Genomic DNA, 21,072 nt, shown 5'->3' with positions numbered 1-21,072 from the left:
ATTTCTTCATCTAGCACTTTCCAGAATTCATCTTTCTTTTCTGCTGTACAGCCGACTTGTTGGGCATATACACATAAGATGACCAGTTGCTCTTCTCCAAGACCCAGTTTCATTTGCATGATCCTGTCGCCCCCCTACCAACTTCCAGTACTTCACCTTTCATTCTGCCACACTCCACAATTCTGACACCATTTCTTTCTTTTCTCTTTATTCACTTTAGAGTAGAACAATTTATACCCATCTCCTAGTCCCTTCGCCTTTCCCCCCTTCCACCTTGTCTCCTGCATGCATGAAATGTCCAACTTCCTCTTCTTCATCATGTCTGCCACCTCTCTTCCCCTTCCAGTCATGCTTTCAACATTCAACATTCCCACTCACAACATTCTCTCCACTTGCTAGACTCACTTCTTTAACCGCACCTGCCCTTGATGCAATAGTCCTTATCCACTTCTCATAACTGTAGGATGATGTGACTGCTCATTGCTTAAGGGGTATGCCATAGCCCTTGTATCACTTTTCTTTTCAGTTCATTTGATCATAGCTAGAGCTGGCAGTGAAGTTTTACGACCAGATACCTTTCCTGACATCAACCCTCACCATTTATCCGGACTTGGGACTGGCACCTATTGGGGCTAGCTTGCTCCCTTTGGTGGCTGCAATAGGCAAAATGACATAGCAAGATAGGAAAGATTCACCCCTAGCCCTCGAATACTCTAATAGCATTGGGGGGTAGGGAACAAGAAGAGAAGGAAGAAGCAAAGAAAGAAGGGGAAGGACCAGTCTACAGATAATATAACAGATGTATATTACATGAAGTAAGGCATGGTCCAGCATCAGGTACCTCGGGTTTGCCATGCCCATACTCACTAAAGTGAGCCCATGAAGAATAATAATAATAACAAGAACAATAACAATAATTGGGTATCGATACAAAATTAATAACGGAAAAAACTCACATACAAAGATTATTTAATAGTATAATTTTCGCCTGTGTGTCACAGGCATCTTCAGTACATTAAGCTTAAATTAAACAATAACTGACAATTCCAAAAAAACACCACCTAAGTAGCTGGTGTAACTAAAAAGGTCAATAAAAAAAAAAAATCAATACAATAAAAAGTTAGGAAAGATTAGCTGATTTGTAAAGTACTATCCCCTTTATGGGAGATAGTACTTTACAAATCAGCTAATCTTTCCTAACTTTTTATTGTATTGATTTTTTTTTAGGAAATTTATTGACCTTTTTAGTTATCTTACACCATCTACTTAGGTGGCGCTTTTTGGAATTGTCAGTTATTGTTTAATTTGAGCTTAATGTACTGAAGATGCCTGTGACACACAGGTGAAAATTATACTATTAAATAATCTTTGTACGTGAGTTTTTTCCATTATTAATTTTGTATCGATATGTCTACTCACGGTATACTTATTTTAAAACTTAATAATTGGGTAGATGAATGGAAATATAAGTTCAGGGTTGCTATTTGTAATGTCATGCACTTTTGCCACTAAAGCTAGAATGAGATGTTATGTATTGGAGAAACTTTGCTTCATGACACAGATGAGGGTTAGGGATCAGAGTGTATCAATAGATGGAGAGCTAAAAGCTGAAGTTCAGGAGACACATTGTAAAAGTCGGCCGAATGGTTATCATATCCACTCTCCAGCCAAAAGGCTGTGGGTTTGAATCCTGCCATGGGTATGGATGTTTGTGATTGTCTGTTAAAATACTAGTGGTGGTGGTGGTGGGAGGTAGATGGCATTGGTGTAATTGCGGTTTCATTGTAGTTAGTGGATTGCATGGTGGAGACAGAGAGTTGTAGAGTAGGTGCCCTCCCTCGACGATTCTTTGGACTCCCTGGAGGTGTCACGTAATAATAATAATAATAATTGTTACCATTAAAATTGCTTCCATAATGAGAAAGGCATACTGAACTTCTCATTATGAAGACGTTCAGTATGGAAACTGAAATGTTGAGTATGAGAATAAATTAAAGGAATGCTTACTTTTCAGAGCTTGGTAGAAAGGAGAAGGAGAACAGATTATGACATACTGTATGTTAGTAAGAGGAGCCTATCAGTAGATATAGGGAGATATTGCATAGAGTTACAAATTCTGGGAGCGCAAGAGATCATCTCCTGAAATTTTCTAATTCACATCACAAGGGTGATGTGAATTAGAAAATGAAACTGTTTTTTTTTTTTTTTTGCATGGCAAGAGGTGAATAAGTGGACTGCATTACCAGAGTGGGTGGTCTCTGTTCCAGCACTGAATGTTTTCAAGGTAGGTATAATATGTATTGGGGTAGTAAGAGATAGGCCTCCTGCAATGAATTTGAATTTTCTGATTTCATGAAGGCCTGTAAATAATACTCATAATACTAGGACTAATAATAATTTAAATTATGTGACATTCATGCTATGTTTTATTTTTATTACAGTTGTTTACTAAGGTATCCATCTCCAAAACTGTTTGTCCTGAACCTTATGATATACCTTCTGCACCTGAACCTTCAGACGTCTGTATGTCTCAGTTATCAAACATTCCATCCTCTCCTTCACCTGAGGCTGTTGAGCCAGTACAGGTAAAGGTGTGGAGCTCACGTAAACCAGAGCTTATGCCTCCACCCCAAACGCAACCAACAGTTGCAGAAATTCTTCCTTTAGAAGATATTGAGGAAGCTAGTTGCTTGTCTCAACCCTTGCAAACTTCAGTAGTTTCTGAAATGGAAAGTCTGGAAAAGAAATCAGTCCACACATTTTCAGAAGTCACTCCCCTTCCTCTAAAAGAAGATACATCTGAATTTAAAGTTTCTACACAAAAACCTGAAAAAATTCCTGAGAAAGAGCCTTTACACAAGACAGAAGAGGTTTTTGTTTCTAAATCAGAAGTTAAATCCACCCAATCTCCTATAAGTGACCAGAGTCCTGATCTCATAAAATCATCTATTCCATCTATATCTAGTGCTAGTCATCTTAAGGAGCAGTCTGTTAAGTATACAAAAACAGTCACAACATCTACTAGTTTTATTACTACATCAGAGCAGGAGTTCAGCAAAGCTGAGCCACTCTTTCTACCTTCGGTGTGGAAACCTGGTGGAGAAGTACCAGCAGTTGAAAAGCCTGTTTGGAAATCAGTGCATCCTCCTTCTTTAATTCATCCCAAACAGTCAGTACCATCAGATTCTTTACTCTGTTCTTTATATAGTGTATCTCCTCCTCTTATTTCTACAGAATCTAGTCAACCTTCTGAAGGCACTTTTTCAGAATCAGTAAAAGAAATTCAGAAAATGACCCAGGTAACAGAAAAAAAAGATATCAGTGTTGTCCATTCACAGCCAGAAACCAAAGTTGCCCCGAAACCACTTCCTAAACCAATTATTAAAAAAGAACCTTCTGGTGAAACTACTCCTAAAGAACAGCAAACAAAGCCAAAATCGAAAAAGGAAGTTATAATTGAAGAGTGTCCAGTTGTTGGTGCTGAAGTTCATCCACCAGTATTTTCAAAGGTGAGGAGCTTTATATCTTGCAGAAGAGCTTTGTGAGTTAAAAAGAAGAGTGTTGACAAAAAATAAATATTTTTCTTGTCATTTTCTTAAATAATGTTACAGGTTAAAAAGTTTTGTTTATGTAGAGGTATTTGGTGAAATTTCTTTATGAAAGAAATTGATAATGTGATAATTTAAAATTTCACTTTATAACAATAATATATTTATTTATCATTGTTCTTGAAACATTTTTATGGAGATCTCTACATACTGAGAGAGAGCAAGAGAGAGAGAGAGAGAGTGTGTTTGTGTGTGTGAGAGAGAGAGAAAACTATAAAGTTAATTTGATACTAGCCATATATTTTGATAAACAAGTGTAGGTTGTTTTGAGTACAAGGTCTCTTGCTAGTCAGTATTAATATAATTATTAAACTATAACGTTTGTTAATTCTTTTTAGCTTTCTTAATACTAAAACTGTTCTGGAGCTTTTTTTTTTTTTACTGTTGAGTTGAACAATCATTTCAAAAATATAAGACTATATACAATAATAGCAGACAAAAGTGTCCTTAGTTGATGCATATCTACAGATTTCAAAATTTAAAGTGTTCTATACTACATCCAAATATTGTGCTTTGAAAACTGAATATTTTTTATAAGAAAGGTTAAAGATTAAATGTCTATAACAATCATCAGTTCCTTTGAATCCAAGAACAAATAGATTGGCCCTAGAAAAAAAAAAATGTAATGTTAATATATATGTTAGGAAATTTGTTATCAAGACATCAAAAGTTAAATTAATTTAGAATTAACTCTTAAATTAGCTTACAAGACTCAGTAATTCACTTATCTTGAAATATGTATTCTTAATTTTATTTTAAATAAACATAAAACATTACAGCACTACTTTATACTAATTTTATGCTATCTCAGTATGTAAAGTAAAATATTAACGACAAAATATCCAATTACTAACAGTTTCTTTTACTGCAGTAATATTATTGCCTTGTTAAGAATCACATCTGTAGAAGTCATTTTTTATTACTAAGTATTCTGAATTTTCAGGCTTACAGATTTTTTTTTTTTTTAGTTGAATAGTATATAGTATAATTGAGAAGGAATTATATTCTTATTATAATTCAGCTTTTATCTTAGCATACCCAAACAATAACAATAAAATTTTGCTCATGAAGTAACTTCACGACCTTTTTTTTTTTTTTTTTTTTTTTTTTTTTTTTGTAGTATACTTGACTGCTTATATTTCGCTGAATTTCAAATCAGCATCATCAGAGCACAACACACTTGTACACACGACAATGAGTAAGTAAAACAATAAAATTGTAGTGTACAAAAGATCTAAAGTCCTATTTATGGTTCCCTCTAATGTTGGGGGGAAAAAATCATTACAGCTATGTGGGAGTTGCTCTTAGGATGACAGTCTCCCAAATTTTTGGCAAATTAATGCAACCATACTTGTTCAGGTTAGGAGAATTCTTCCAAGTCATTGCTGACTTAAAAAATAATCTTTCAGATCTGTAACAACTCCTAAATAGCACATCCGTTTTCTTTCATCTAATCCTGTGTGATGGAGTGTCCAAAGCATGGTCTGCCAGTCCTGACCTGCCATAGTAATAGTAGCAAATGTATTTTTTATGTTCTTCCAGGCAGATGTTAACTGATCTTCCTGTTTGTCCATAGTAGGCCAAGTCACAGGGAACTTCATACACTCATGGCTGTGCTAAAGGGTGAAATTTATCTTTAGGCAAGCGATCAGAGTTGCTAGCTTTACATGCGGTTTGAAAGTGGTGCAAAGGCCATGTTTCATCAGTACTTTGGCTATCTTTTCTGATGTACCTCTGATATAGGGAATAGAGTGGTCGTGTTATTATATTCCTGTGTATTATGGGAGGGAGGAGTAAATGGGGTTGTGTAGTATTTTATCTATTTTGTAGGGATTGTAGCCATTGGCTAAGAATGTAAGGTGCAGATATTTGAGTTCTGTGGTCAGAGCTGTATCGTTAGAATAAATGTCTCTGGCTCTGTATCTGAGTATCTTGAAAATGCCATACTATTGGACTGGATGATGATGTGATTGTTTATGTAGGTATCTTTTGTATTTTTCCAGGCAGATGTTAACTGATCTTCCTGTTTGTCCATAGTAGGCCAAGTCACAGTCACAGGGAAGTGACTGTGACTTGTGTGTATTGGCTTTCTGTAAATGGAGAAAGATAGTGATCCATCTGAAAGGCGGGTGACTAATGTGTCAAGAAATGGTAAACAGTTATTAGATTTTTTTTCTACTGTGAAGTGGATTTTGGGGTGTTGACCACTTAAGTAGGTGACAAATGCATCCAAAGTGTCTTGTCCATGAGGCCAAATGGCAAACACATCATCTACATAGTGTAACCAAACTAGTGGCTTGTACAGGAACACAACATGACCATCTCTATTCCCTATATCAGAGGTACATCAGAAAAGATAGCCAAAGTACTGAAGAAACATGGCCTTCGCACCACTCTCAAACTGCATGTAAAGCTAGCAACTCTGATCTGCTCGCCTAAGGATAAACTTCACCCTTTAGCACACCCAGGAGTGTATGAAGTTCCCTGTGACTGTGACTTGGCCTACTATGGACAAACAGGAAGATCAGTTAACATCTGCCTGGAAGAACATAAAAAATACATTCGCTACTATTACTATGGCAAGTCAGGACTGGCAGACCATGCTTTGGACACTCCTTCACAGGAGTGTCCAAAGGATTAGATGGAAGAAAACAGATGTGCTATTTAGGAGTTGTTTACAGATCTGAAAGATTATTTTTTGTGCAGGTTAGGAGAATTCTTCAAAGTCAGCAATGACTTTGAAGAATTCTCCTAACCTGCACAAGTATGGTTTCATTTATTTGCCAAACATCTGTGAGACTGTCATCCAAAGAGCAACTCTCACATAGCTGTAATGATTTTTTTTTCCCCAACATTAGAGGGCACCATAAATAGGACTTTAGATCTTTTGTACACTGCAATTTTATTGTTTTACTTACTCATTGTTGTGTGCACAAGTGTGTTGTGCTCTGATGATGCTGATTTGAAATTCAGCGAAATATAAGCAGTTAATAAAACATCTTTTAATTAAATTGTTTGATGTTGTTAATACCGTTAAGAAATTAAGTCATGAATAACCGTCAACACCTAAGCTTATCTGTTAGACTAAGTGTCTATTGTTGTACATTATAGCACTACATTGTTAATCAATTTTTATTCTTGTTCAACCTGCATTGAAGACCCCTTTGATGAAGTGACTAAGGTAACATATAGTTTTAGAAAACAAGGTGAATATTATATTGGTAGCCATGTTTTCATAAAGCTAACTTTTTTTTTTTCATTATTGTTGCTTATGTTAAATAATATGGATAAAATATGGATAAAATATATGGATAAAATCATGATTATAATTTCTTGTCAATTATAATATTCTACTCAACTCATGAAACTTGTTTTAGCTAAGTTCTCAAGTACAGTTAAATTATGATGATAGCATTTTTTTGTATACTGAATTGCCATTGAGTTAACTCATGTTATCTCTCCAAGTCTGTTTTCCTACTGAGGAAAGAACTGTATTTGGTTTGTTTTATGTTATACATTTATATTATGAATATATTGCATTGTACTTTTATATTATGCATATTTTTACTAATACTGGATATATTTAGAGCAACTTATGAAGCCTGATGCTCTTAGTATACCAAAAAAAAAAAAAAAAGTTTGCTCATGAAGTAACTTTATAAGTTACTTCATGAACAAACCATTATTATATGCTTATTTTGTAAGAAGATAGATATGGAAACATGAATATAATCTGTGTCAGGTATAAGAATCATTTCCTCAGCAGAAAATCTTATTTGTGTCTGTCCTGGAAAGGTGGTAAAGTTAATCACTGAATTTAAAGAAGACATAGTTTTATATAATTTTATTTTTTAGATGTGTATTCCAATCATAAAATATTGTAAAACCTATTGTACATTAGTTAGTACCTGGAGCTATAGCTTAAGTAATTTAGGAACACTGTCTAGAAACCAACTTGCAACTCAATAAGCGAAGTCTGATTATCTTGTGCCAGGTAATGAAATTCATCTACATTCACAAATATTTATGCCTGCATTGGAATTTGTATGTACAACCTGTTAGTTGGAAAGTGAGAATACTATCCATTCAGCCAACCAGACCAATTTAATTGGCTCATTAATTAATCGTCTAAACTCATTTTGAATTTTCATTTGCTAATTTCTGTTTTTTTGTATCACTCATATGGAATCCCTTGAGTATTTTGAGATTCATGCCATATGCTTGAGACATAAGCAGAATGACCAAGCTTGATCAAAACATTCTGAATCTTGTTCACAGTATGTAGAAAACATATTTATTTCATAAACACCAGCATGAAATTTTTGTGTAAACAGTTGTTACAAAGCAAATAATGTTGTACAAAGTGTGCTTTATTCTTGTTACTTTATTTTTAAATTGAGATTTTGTAGTTTTTATGAGTAAATTAAAATAGGAATTAAACTGAATAATTATGCTTTTTAAATAGGAATGAAAGCTTACTTGATGCAGTTAACTTTAAGTGATTTATTAGTTGACTTGCTTGTAGATCTAATTTGTTGAGAGGATTGTTCTTTGTTCTTCACCCAGGTGTTACGTTCAGTCAAACCTACTCCAGCATGAATATTTGTGAATCATTTTTAGGTGGCCCAGATGTGTGAGACCAGCACACTGCTTATTGGTGGCCTAGGCTCGGCTTGAAAAAGAAAATACTATGTTTATTCTCTAGAGCAAGGTTCTCATTCTCTAATCCTACCCATAATGTTAATGTGCTGGAGGTTTACAACCTTTAGTGGGAATAGTTGTGAAAAACTTATTTCTAATAGGCAGAACTAGAACTATCTTAGTGTTTAGCACAAAATTAGCAAAAGTATATAAAGTCAGATTTTGATACAGTTTCTTTGTTCATAATATTTAATGCATTTCAGTAGGGAAAGAAGGGATATATATATATATATATATATATATATATATATATATATATATATATATATATATATATATGTGTGTGTGTGTTATTTGTCAGCTCTTCATGCTTGGCATATTTTAAATTACAGTCTTTTAATGCACCACTAACTTTATCTAAGATTTTTTTATTTTTTATTTTATTTCATTTATTATTATTATTATTATTATTACACACTCCATTCCATGGAGTCGACAGACTCATCCTGGGAGGTTTATTCAACTAACAACATATTTATCATATAGAATCTTAAAATCCTTAACACTCTTTGCATTAACAACACATTCTAGTAATACATTCCATTCACAGACCATTCATTCTCTATGTAAAAAATCTATCCTCACACCCTTCTTCACCACACTTTTACATAACTTCCAGGAATGACGGCTGGTTCTTCCCCTCTCACCTTCTACTCTTTTTATAATCCCCTTTAGATTAATCTGATAAAATCTTCTCACTAACTTGAATGCCTCTATCATATCACCTCTCTTCCTCCTGTTCACCAAACTCTGCAATCCACATTTCTTCAACCTCTCTTCATAGCCAGCATTCCAAACTCTTGATATTGTTTTAGTTACTCATCTCTGGATCCTCTCCAATGTCTCCAAATCACATTGAAAACCAGGTAACCAGCTCTGAGCACAATAGTCCAATTGTGGTTTGACCAGTGCCTTATACAGTGGCACAACCACTTCCTTATCCTTGCATGTTAGAGTACTTCTTATCATAGCAGCACTATGATGTGCAGCCTTTGCAACACTAGTAATATGCCCTCTAAACTTCAGTCTACTGTTAACCATTACTCCCAGATTTCTAATCTCATCCACTTCCTACAGTACGGCACCATAAATATAGTACACAGCCTTTTTTTTTGTGAGACTTCGACAGTCACCAAATAAGAACCTGTATAAGTGTTTAAATAAACTTTAAAAGAGTTCACTTAAACTTTATTAAAGTTAATTTAAACTCTAAAAGTTTATTTAAATCAAAGTACTTCACTATGAACTTTAGTAATTTGAATAAAATAGATAATATAATTAAAAACGAATAAATAAAAAACAAAAAGAGAATCTGCAATTGCACATAATTTGTTTTTGATGTGAATTCGATGTTAAGTTTTTTATGTAACACAATTTCAATAAAGTAATAATTTGTTGCAGCATTATTTTGGAAATGTTAATGTTTATATTGATTTTTTTTAATTTTTTGCTAGTTGATAATGCACCATAGATAATAATGTAAAAAATGCATTAATTATTAGGACTTTACATTTACATTTTTTTTTCATCTAAAGTAGCAATTTTAATTATACAGTGATATCAGTTGTCATCATTTCTTGCCATTTATCCTCAAGGGGTGTGTATAATATTATGATGGTACTATGTTATTTTCTTCCATATGATTCTGCTATTCATCAGGTCTTCAAGCTTGACAAATCTAACAGGATCTTTGTCTTCATTCTCCTCTGAATCATTTTTTTTCTCCATTCTGGCATCATAAATCTGTTCTGCTGACCTTTCACTCTGTTCACACATTTATAAATGTTAACAATGTCATATTCCTTTCTAATATCTTCATTGATGATATGATATGATTCTGCCATTGATAGCATCTGTTCGCACTCCCTAATTTTACTTTTTGGTAAAATTAGCCACAAACGTTTAATGTATCCTTATGGTTAAATTAACAGTTTGTGCTGAATTTAATCCTTCCTCATGGGAGCATTCCACACCTACCTACAGATCCTCTATCCCACATTGTCATCTCCAGGAAATCTAGTTGACCAAGTCTGTTATATAAATTAAAGATACCAAGAAATTATACACTTGGTTTAATCCTTGATCCAAGTGTAAGCAAACAAGTTTGCACCTGAACTATTTTCAGGACTGGCGCAACCCATATAAAGAAGCTAATGACTTCGCATCACTTGTCTTAGTATCCCATAATGCATAGCACATCTCTTTGCAGATGTGCAGTAGTCCTAATATTATCATACCAGAGCCCTATAAATAGAGATAATAACTTCCATATTTCTATTTGTTCATGTATTTTTCTAAATACAAGTGATTCATTGTGCTACCTTGTTTGCCTTTACAATATGTCATCCCTGTAAACTTCTACACCATATCCACCATCACTGCTAAATCTGTCCTCATTAATCCTCATTAATTTCTTGCAGCCCAGCTCACTCATTATAAGCTTATAATATCTTTTAATTCCAGAGTAAATTAAATATATGCTTTGCAACATTCAACTTAGAACCATTATCCTTACCTGCACTTCCACTCTATTAAATATTCCTCTAGGATCTATACATGACATTTATTAGCAATTGTACTTTCCAGTCAAATTAAAATTTGGTGATCCAAGAGTCCTGTATGATGGTGCTTGTCACCTGCCATTTTCTTGATTCTATTCCATTATATACTACTTTTTGATGCCTCCCAGCAGTCACACTCTTATACATGTTACCAGCTTCATATCCATTATGATTTGCTCCAGTTAGTACAATATAGACCTAAAGGGAGGTCATGTTTTAGTAATCTACTTACTTATTACAATAAGGTGATGGCTTCATTGGACAGAGGAGAGGGATGCACAGTAATATACTTAGATTTTGCAAAATCTTTTGATAGATTACTGCATAATAAGTTGATAGTCAAACTAGAGCAGATGGGGTTGGATATTAGATTAGTGCATTGGGTCGGAGACTAGCTATCTGATAGGTATGAGCAAGTTGTGTATGGGGGGAGCAATATCCCAGAAGAGGAAAGTCACTAGTGGTGTGCCTTAGGAGTCTATTTTAGGGCCATTGCTGTTTAACCTGTATGTTAATGATATTGACAAAGATTTGGATGGGGATATTCAGTTGTTTGCAGATGATGCAAAGCTGAGACAAACTATGAAAAAGTAGTGAAGATGTTGTGGCCTTACAAGAAGTCTTGAATAACTATAAATAAATTCACACGTATGCCACAGTAATTAACTTTTAATGTAAACATTTCATCTTAAGTATCATAAGACATCATCACTATAGATATCATCACTATATATAAACAACAATAGGAATTACATTAAAAAAATACATTAGTGCGCATGCTTACATTGGAATCCCTCTATGTATACAGTAGCATGTTTAAGGACTAAAAACTGTTAGGCTGTAATTGGGCATATGTGTGAATTTATAGTTATGGATATTCCACAGGTTTCTTTATATAAGAAAGACTTGAATAGATTGAGCGAATGGGCAGGGGAATAGGGATACAAGTTCAATGTTGCAAAATGTAAGGTTTTAAAATTTGGGAAAGAAAGATGGGATGCCGAATTTATGCTTGGTGGAGATATACTGTCGGAAGTAAAGGAAATAAGAGATCTTGGGGTGATCGTGGATAAGGATCTGAAAGTTAGGGGACACATTGCCAAAATTGTGAAGAAAAAAGACTTCTGGGAATGATGCATTCTGGTATTTACCTAGAAGCTGTATAAGGAGGGTGTGAGCAGGGGAGCAAGAAGAAGGTTTTTTTGCATGCAGAGTTGTGAATGATTGGAATGCCTGAGAGGGTGGTGTTCTGCAGAGAATTTGTGTGTTTAAGGCATGGTATGATGAGCTGTGTGTGTATGACAAAAGGACCTCCTAGATGAGTCTTTGACTCCATGGGGTCTTAGGATAATAATAATAATAATAATAATAATAATAATAATAATAATAATAAGGGTTTCAAGCAATATTCTCTCAAATGCCTTTGCAATGTGAGAGGTATCCTAGTTAGACATTTCTTTTATCCTTTTCTGTAACTTTCTTATCAAAAGTGAATATATTACAAGCGTTTGACCTACTGTTCACAAATCCATGTTTTGTCCCCCATATTAGTATCCACTCATTCCTTAATTCGGCTCATAACCAACTTTCTCAATATCGTAACCACTACTTCTGAAATACTGATCGGTGTATTATTTGCTGTGTGTGTGTGTGTGTGTGCCTTTGAGACTCCTTTATGTAAGAACTATTTTTATGTCCTCTTTTCACTCCTATTTACTTTGTCTACTGAGGCTTAAAGCTTAGTCAAGTTTACTGCCATTCTCGTGGAACTTCTCATAATACATGAGGTGTCAAATCATCATCCACCAACTGGTGAGAGTGACCATGAGGTGATTACCTGGGTGGTTGCCACAGTGCGAGGACCTCTGTGAGAAAAGGGTATATGTGGAACTACAAGGGGGGGGGGTGATTATGAAGAGCTCAGGAGACAGCTTGCGGGTGTAGCGTGGAATGAGGGGTTAGCTGGAAAAGAGATCAATGCAGCTTGTCGGGGATTTTCAAAAACTGTTTAGTAGATGCAATGTCTAAATGTATTCCAAGGGTGAGAAGGTTAAATAAAGTAGGTGTGAGATGGATGAATAAAGAGATTAAGCATGCAATACAGAGAAAAAGGGTATTGTGGAGGCAGCATAAGAAAAGCGGAAGTAACCAATTTCATGAGGTCTACAAAGACCAGGCAAGAAGGGTGACTTGGTTGGTGAGGGTAGCTAAAGAGAGGTATGAACAGCACTTGGCTAATGAAGCCAAAAAGAATCCTAAGGAGTTCTTTCAATATGTAGCCAGCAAAAGTAAGAATAATTATGGAAGGATGACATTGATTGGAGAAAATGGTATAAAGACAGCTGATACAGAATGTGTGGTGGAGATACTTAATGAGCAGTTCATAAAGATCTTTCAATCTTGTGAATGTGACTTCATGGAGAGATTGAGAGCAGTTGATGATGGGGAGGAGAGACTGACTGTAGGTGAGCAAGAGGTGTATGGGGAGTTGAGTAAACTAGATGTTAATAAGGCTGTGGGACTTGATAATATATCACCACATATTCTGAAAGAATGTGCCAGGGAGTTGACACCTGCCTTGACATTTTTTTAAATATGAATCTTGCACTCAGTCAAGTTCCTAAGGAGTGGAAGGAGGGCAAGATTGTGCCACTTCATAAAGGAGGTGATCGAACTCAAACCTATCTGTGTGTCAGGTGTTGTGGTTAAGTTGTTGGAGAAGCTTGTGAAAAATAGGATCCAGAATTGGGTTGATAACAATGGTATTATCTTTGATGGACAGCATGGATTTGCTAAAGGGAGGTCATGTTTTAGTAATCTACTTACTTATTACAATAAAGTGATTGCTTCCTTGGACAAAGGATAAGGATACACAGTGATATACTTGGATTTCGCAAAGGCTTTTGATAGAGTACCTCATGATAGGTTGACAGTCAGACTAGAGCAGATGGGGTTGGATATTAAATTGGTGGATTGGATTGGAGACTGGCTATCTGATAGGTATCAACAAGTTGTGTATGGGGAAGCGATATCCAGGAAAAGGAAAGTCACTAGTGGAGTGCCTCGGGGGGGGGGGGGGGTCTGTTTCAGGTCCATTACTGTTTAACTTGTATATTAATGATAGAGGTGAAGGATGGAGATATTCAGTTGTTTGCAGATGATGCAAAGTTGGGATGAACCATTAAGTGTAGTGAAGATGTTGTGGCCTTACAGGAAGACTTGAATAAGTTGAGTGATTGGGCACGGAATTGCCATGTGAGTTCAATGTTGCAAAATGTAAGGTTTTAAAATTTGGAAAACAAAGATGGGATTCAGAATTTATGCTTGGTGAGAATATATTGTTGGAAGTAGAGGAAATAAGAGACCTGGGGGTGATAGTGGATAAGAATCTAAAATTTATGGGACACATTGCCAAAATTGTGAAGACAACACAAAGGCTTCTGGGCATGATACGGAGGACACTGACGTGTAGAAGTAGGGAGATTCTTGTTCCATTGTATAAAGTTTTGATTAGGCCACACATGGACTATTGTGCCCAGATTTGGTCACTGGGTTTTCAGAAGGATGAAGAGATGTTGGAAATGGTCCAAAGGCGACTGACTAAGGTAGTTCTGACTTCTGGAATGTTGAGTATGAGGAAAGATTGAGAAGATGTAATTTGCAGAGTCTGGTGGAGAGAAAGAAGAGGGGAGATATGATAGAGACCTACAAGTTGGTAAGGGGTTGTTATAGTATCAAGGCTGGATTTTTTTTTTTTTTTTTTTTTTTTTTTTTTTTTTTTTTTTTTTTTTTTGCTCTAATGATGGTGAGCCCTTTGTTAAAATTTCCATAGCTCACCACTGGCTCTGTACTCTAGCCAACTTGCTGTGTTTTGTATGCCACTATTATTTGGAAGTTTGTGACAGTATTTAGAGGGTTCTTTTTTATTTTTTTATGTGTCTCTCACCTCTAAAAGGTTGGGAACATGTAGTGTATTAATATCATGGGTGAGCAAGGGTTTTTTTTTGTTTATTTTTGTTATATAATCTGGAGCACTGCTCTAGATACCAAACACAAAATCGCTTTAGACCTCAAATAAGCAAGGCATTATTCTCACACCAGACAGTGAAATTCATAATAACTAATATTTAAGGAATTGACAGCGTATACTGGAAATATAGATTAAATAAACTTTAATATACACTTTCCGATATTTCGGCGAACGTCACGTTGCCATCTTCTTGAGAACTTTCTAAAAAGACACGTGCACACAAGTACTAATACAACAAATGAGACTGAGGCTAGGACGCTAGCGTTTTCCTAAAGTCCTGATGGTGCCCCCTGGCGGGCTATATTGGTAGTTCTTGGCCTTTGGGCTGAAGTTCTTTTGATAAAAGTTTCCCAAATTTGGGGCAGTTTCATGCATCCAAATTTGTTGAGGTTTGGCATGTTCCTAAGGGCCACTATTCCCTACATCAGAGGCACCTCAGAAAAAATCAAAAAAATCTTAAAAAAACATGACTTGACCACCTGTTACAGACCACATAGAAAACTGGCATCCCTTATCCGCTCCACCAAAGACCAACCACTTCCCCTAGACCTACCTGGTGTATACCAGGTCCCTTGCAGCTGTAAACTGTCCTACTTTGGCCAAACAGGCAGGACAGCAAATATCAGAATCTCAGAACACAAGGATTACATCCGATTTCACCAGTACAGCCACTCTGGGCTTGCAGACCACGCTCTGGATACTCGCCACAGAATAAGATGGAAGAAAGCCACAGTAATACACCGCAGCAAGTTCAAGTATGAAAGACTATTCATGGAATCAGCCTCGGCCCTTAGGAACATGCCAAACCTCAACAAATTTGGATGCATGAAACTGCCCCAAATTTGGGAAACTTTTATCAAAAGAACTTCAGCCCAAAGGCCAAGAACTACCAATATAGCCCGCCAGGGGGCACCATCAGGACTTTAGGAAAACGCTAGCGTCCTAGCCTCAGTCTCATTTGTTGTATTAGTACTTGTGTGCACGTGTCTTTTTAGTAAGTTCCCAAGAAGATGGCAACGTGACGTTCGCCGAAATATCGGAAAGTGTATATTAAAGTTTATTTAATCTATATTTCCAGTATACGCTGTCAATTCCTTAAATATTAGTTATTATGTCTAACCAGCGTATAAGCCTCTCAACAAGAATAGTGAAATTCATCTGTGACCAAACATCCATTCTCATGGTAGAATTTGAAGTTACAACTTGTTGGATGAATAGCAGATATGTTCTCCACTTTGCCAAACAGGCTGGCAAGTGATTTTTCATCACGCAGTATGTGATCTCACTCTACTTATTGGACAGTTGAAGTGGTTTGAAAAAGTACCTTGTGTGATCACTAGACTATTTTTAACTGATCATCGGTTGCACTATTTTTATATTAGGTTTACAGCCTTTTTTGACTGGAATTTACATACAACTGAAGCTCAGTTTAGCCAGTCTCAGTTCGAGGGTACAAGTTTTATTCTTACACAAACAAAACTTGCCTCATGATCTTGGTTAATTCCAAGTAACCAGTAGAACTCAGAAATGATGTCCCAATGAAAGCAACTATTTGTGTCCTCACTGTTATGCCTATTATTTTCTGTTCCATTTCATAATAACAGTGACTGTAATTTTGGTGGAAGTACAATATATGATTAGCTGTGTTTACTGCAATTAGCTGTATAAAGTGATAACCCCTATTTGTATAAATAGTATTCAAATAATAGCACATATGTTAGAGACTGATTATCTTCTACTCATCACAGAAAAGAGAAGTCAGTCTCATTGACCATGCTGTGTGGCAACAAAAAGAAAGAGAAAAAAAAAAAAGCAACAACAACAGAAGTTGTGATCATTCAGAATATAAGATATGGCCTGAATGGGAATGATGCTGTGCTTATCAATAACATTTTAGATTGCTTTGCTTAACAACATATAAATCTAGACTTAAGATATGATTTATCAAAGTACCTAACAGTTGAAAATGTTAAAATCAGTACTAAGCATGTGCACTATTCATTTGTTTTGCTTTAAGTAGTTTAATGGTATAATTTTAGCCAGCTCATAGGACTAATTCTCTATGGTGCATTCTATTTAATTTATTATTAGTCCTTGAAATACTAGATATAAAGTGAAATACAGGACTTGTGTTGCCCAACTATCAGTTAAAATGCCATTGTTTATGAGCCAATCTATATTAATGTGCTTCAGGTTTGTTCAACAACTTGCTGTATTGTATTCTTCATTCAGATACCTCCAAACTAGAATTAATTTGAACTACTCTGAGATCAGGTTAAATGTTGATCACTTTTATAAAATTAGTTTCTTTGCTAGATAGCATTTTTTCCATTATATAATAAAAACATTCAGCAAAGCATCAAAATACAAATAAATATAATTTCTTTAAAATTCCTTATTTGTTTGATGAAATGAAATCTGATTATAATTCTTATTATGCTTCAAATGAGAGTTTGTCTAAGGTTAACTTTAACCTCTCTACCGGCCGAGGTGGATGAAATAGTGAGACCAACTTGCACTTCTTTGTTATTCAATAGGTGTTACAGAATCGTATCCATTATTTATCTGGACGTATATATATTGCCTGGCCGGTTGGGATGTTAAAGAACTCAAGAAGAGATTTAGTTTTCTTCTGCACCTTAATCTAAATAGAAATTTGAATCTCGTTTAAATTATTCCTTCCTCCGTATATTTGTAATTACATAATTTTTTGTAATGTTGTCATATCTGTTAAACTACTGGTATTCATGATATACGTCTAGAACATTTGAAATCTGTTGTATGCCTAGTTTATGTGATCCAAGAAGTGTAAGTGCATGACTGAATGTGAAATGAATATAAGCCTTGTCCCTTGGAAGATATTTAATATTTTTATTTATTTGTTTTGATATTAGTATTTCTAATTAATATCTACTAAAAACAATCATGGAAATTTATCTGCATTCTTTAGATAATAATTACTAGATAAAACCCTTTACTCGACACCTATACACACCACAGTACCCCCCCCACACACACACCTATATATATATATATATATATATCCATCCTTAATACTTAAATGCACATTTCATTCATAAACTTAAATCATTAGAATTTACTGTATACTGAATATTAATAATTAAAGCACCATATCAAATTATCTTTATCATTTATTAATTAATATGCATGATTCATTATTTATTAAATATGATTGGAAGGTAGATGGAAAAGATATAACTACTTGATTAAAAGTGAATTCTAATTTGGGTTAGGCTTGTTCTCCTCAGTCAGCATATGCCATATAGATTGTGATGATGGTCATCATAGTAATGTTACATCCATCCTGAAGTCCAAATTTGTAAACTGTAAAATGAATGTTAATGAGTCACATACTGCTTTACAACAGATTGTTATTATTATTATATGCCTGCCTGGTTGGCAGAGTAATTAGCATATCCACTTTCCAGCCAAAAGGCTGTGTGTTCGAATCCCATCGTGGGCATGGATGTTTGTGATTGTCTATGAAAATTACTAGTGGTGGTTGTGGGCAGTAGATGCCATTGGTGTAGTTGGTGGACTGAGTGGTGGAGACAGAGTTGTAGAGTTGGTACCCTCCCTCGATGTGTCTTTGGACTCCTTGGAGGTGTCATGTAATATAATAATAATAATAATAATTATTATTATTATTGTCTGACCTCCATGGCGTCAGAGGACTCATTGCTGGGGTTCTATACTCTCTCATGCAAAAAGATCATCAAACAGTGCCTTAAAACCCATTCACAGTTTCTGCATTCACCACACTTTCAGGCAGTGCATTCCACTTACTAATCACTTTCCATGAAAAGAACCTTCTTCTCACTTCCTGGCTCACATTCCTCCTTATACAGCTTCCAGGGATATACTCTAGTTCTACTCTTGCCTCCCTCTACTTTATGAAATATCTCCTCCACATTAATCTGGTAACAACTCCTCACCAACATATATGTCTCAATCATGTCCCCTCTTCACCTTTTATTCACAAGACTTTGTAAGTTGCATTTCCTCAATCTCTGCTTGTATTTGACATTCCATAGATCTGACACTAACTTAGTAAACCTTCTCTGGATCCTCTCCAACACATCCTTCCCCCCCCCCCCCCCTTGAAAACAAGATTACCAAATATGTGCACAGTGGTCCATATGTTGGTCTCACCACTGCCTTATTATTATTATTATTATTATTCAGGCCTCCATAAAGTCAAAAGACTCATCGTGGGAGGTCCTTCCTAAGAACATAAAGTCTGTCAAGACTCATCAAGGGGAGGTTTCCCCCCCCCCCCTAAGAAACACAAAGTCTATCATACCACTCCTTAAACTCATTGACCATTCTTACTCTCACCACTCCATCAGGCAATGCATTCCACGATGCATTATACAAGAGGGAACTCTAACCTCTTTGTTTCTGCATGTCAGTGCCCTTCTCATTATTGCCATAATCCATTAGGATGTTCTTACAATTTAGCAATTTTAACAAAATTTAAAAATTTTGTTTTTAAATTTAACAGTGTGACCATTAAATTCAAGTTTCTATCCACCATCACTTCTAGGTCTTTCATCTCCTCTGCCTCCTTCAAAAAGGAGAAACAGATTTGTCAGAAACAGATTAAAATTAAAATATGTTATTTCAGTCATATGATTAATTTTTGTTATATTTAACCCTTGTATGGGGAGGATCATAAAATGTGCTATGGATATTAATTGTACAACTTCACAAATGGTGAAAAAAATTGACTTATACTGCTAACGTTGCAATTGTATTTTTGATACAGAAATTGCATGAAATGCTATATAGTTTGCAAAGATAATTCTTAATGGAATAGCAACAATTAAATGTTAAGAACTAAGCACTATCACAATTTAATTAGACTTTTTTTTTTTTATCAGACATTGGCACTGTTTATGGAAATGATTTAGTGTAAAATGCCAGTACCTATGACAAAACCAATTGAAATGATTAGTTCACTGCTTTATTATTATTATTATTATTATTATTATTATTATTATTCATAGTAGCAGTATTTGGAAATCTCCATGAGTCTGAACACTCATCGCAGGAGGCCCACACTGACTATTATTCACACAATATCCATCATATCTTTTCTTAAACTCATTAACTAACAAAGCATTCATGAGTTCCTCTATCTTATTTAACTATTCATGAGTTCCTCTATCCAATTTCACTCATTGCCACTATCAAACAAAAAAATCTATTCTTCTCCTCTTGTTAACTATCCTCATGTACAATTTCCAGGAGCAGCTTCTTGTTCTCTCCTGCTATGAAAAAATATTAAAAAATTTTTCAGCATTTATTCTATAAAACATTTTTAGTATGATATGTTTCTATCATATATATATGCATATATATATTTTACATATAAACCTTAAATCCACAAACCTTCACTCTATTCTCACTGAGAGCACTCTACCATTTTCTGTTTTGGCTACTATCTACTGGATCCTCCTCAACAATTCCATATCCCCCAAAAAACCCATTGAACAAAATCTGTGTGAAGAAGAATAAAGTAAGAATGAAAGAATAAGTTGATTTCATCTCTAATTTTCCTTTTACCCTATTTTATCTTGTGGTGTCGAGGGTTTATTCATCATCAGACCTCAAACTGTTCACAGGATAAGGTGGTCATCCATATGCCCCAGTGTATCTTATGTTCGTTTTCTGTTTTTGTGTTGAGTTCTCAAGGTCGGTTTACCTCTTTGCGGGATGAAAAACCCCAGGATAAACTGGGGAAAAAAACCCTACTGTCCATGCCTAAGACCGACTAACTTGGCTATGGCTGAGGAAGATCCTTCAGCTCCTCTCCTCAATTCCCCAGGCATATGGTTGCGAAGCGCACAGCTATTAGGCTACCCGATTGGACTGAAAGAATAAGATGAATGAAAATTAAACAGGAAAAGAAGAAATAGAGGACAGGAAGGAAGGGGGAACGAACACAAGATCACCTTGCCCCTGGAAATTGTATAAGAATGTGATTAGCAAGGGTGTTCCAACTAATTGTTTTTTTTTTTGCATGGAGGGTGGTGAATGGGCAGAATTGGTTTCCATCTGATTGTGAATACTTCATCAGAGAATTAAGTATGACAGCCGTTGTGTGTGAATAATGGATCTTCTATGATGTGTCTTTTGACTACATGGG

At 35.2% G+C, this 21,072-nt stretch overlaps 1 protein-coding gene across 3 annotated transcripts in view; it reads left to right on the top strand.

Annotated features, from left to right (window-relative positions):
* Nucleotides 1–21,072, top strand: part of LOC150104992 (uncharacterized) — a 768,027-nt gene that overhangs the window by 644,086 nt on the left and 102,869 nt on the right. For all 3 annotated transcript variants that reach the window (XM_090395452.1, XM_090395451.1, XM_090395453.1), the window contains exon 38: nt 2,442–3,509. In XM_090395452.1, the coding sequence (XP_090251578.1) occupies nt 2,442–3,509 (1,068 nt within the window). The remainder of the gene's footprint in view (nt 1–2,441; nt 3,510–21,072) is intronic.

The sequence above is a fragment of the Typopeltis vanoorti genome, chromosome 7, assembly GCF_054136105.1.
Source record: "Typopeltis vanoorti isolate ZY-2024b chromosome 7, IOZ_Tvanoo_1.0, whole genome shotgun sequence".
NCBI classification, from domain to species: domain Eukaryota; kingdom Metazoa; phylum Arthropoda; class Arachnida; order Uropygi; family Thelyphonidae; genus Typopeltis; species Typopeltis vanoorti.
This window is presented reverse-complemented; position numbering and strand designations above follow the sequence as displayed.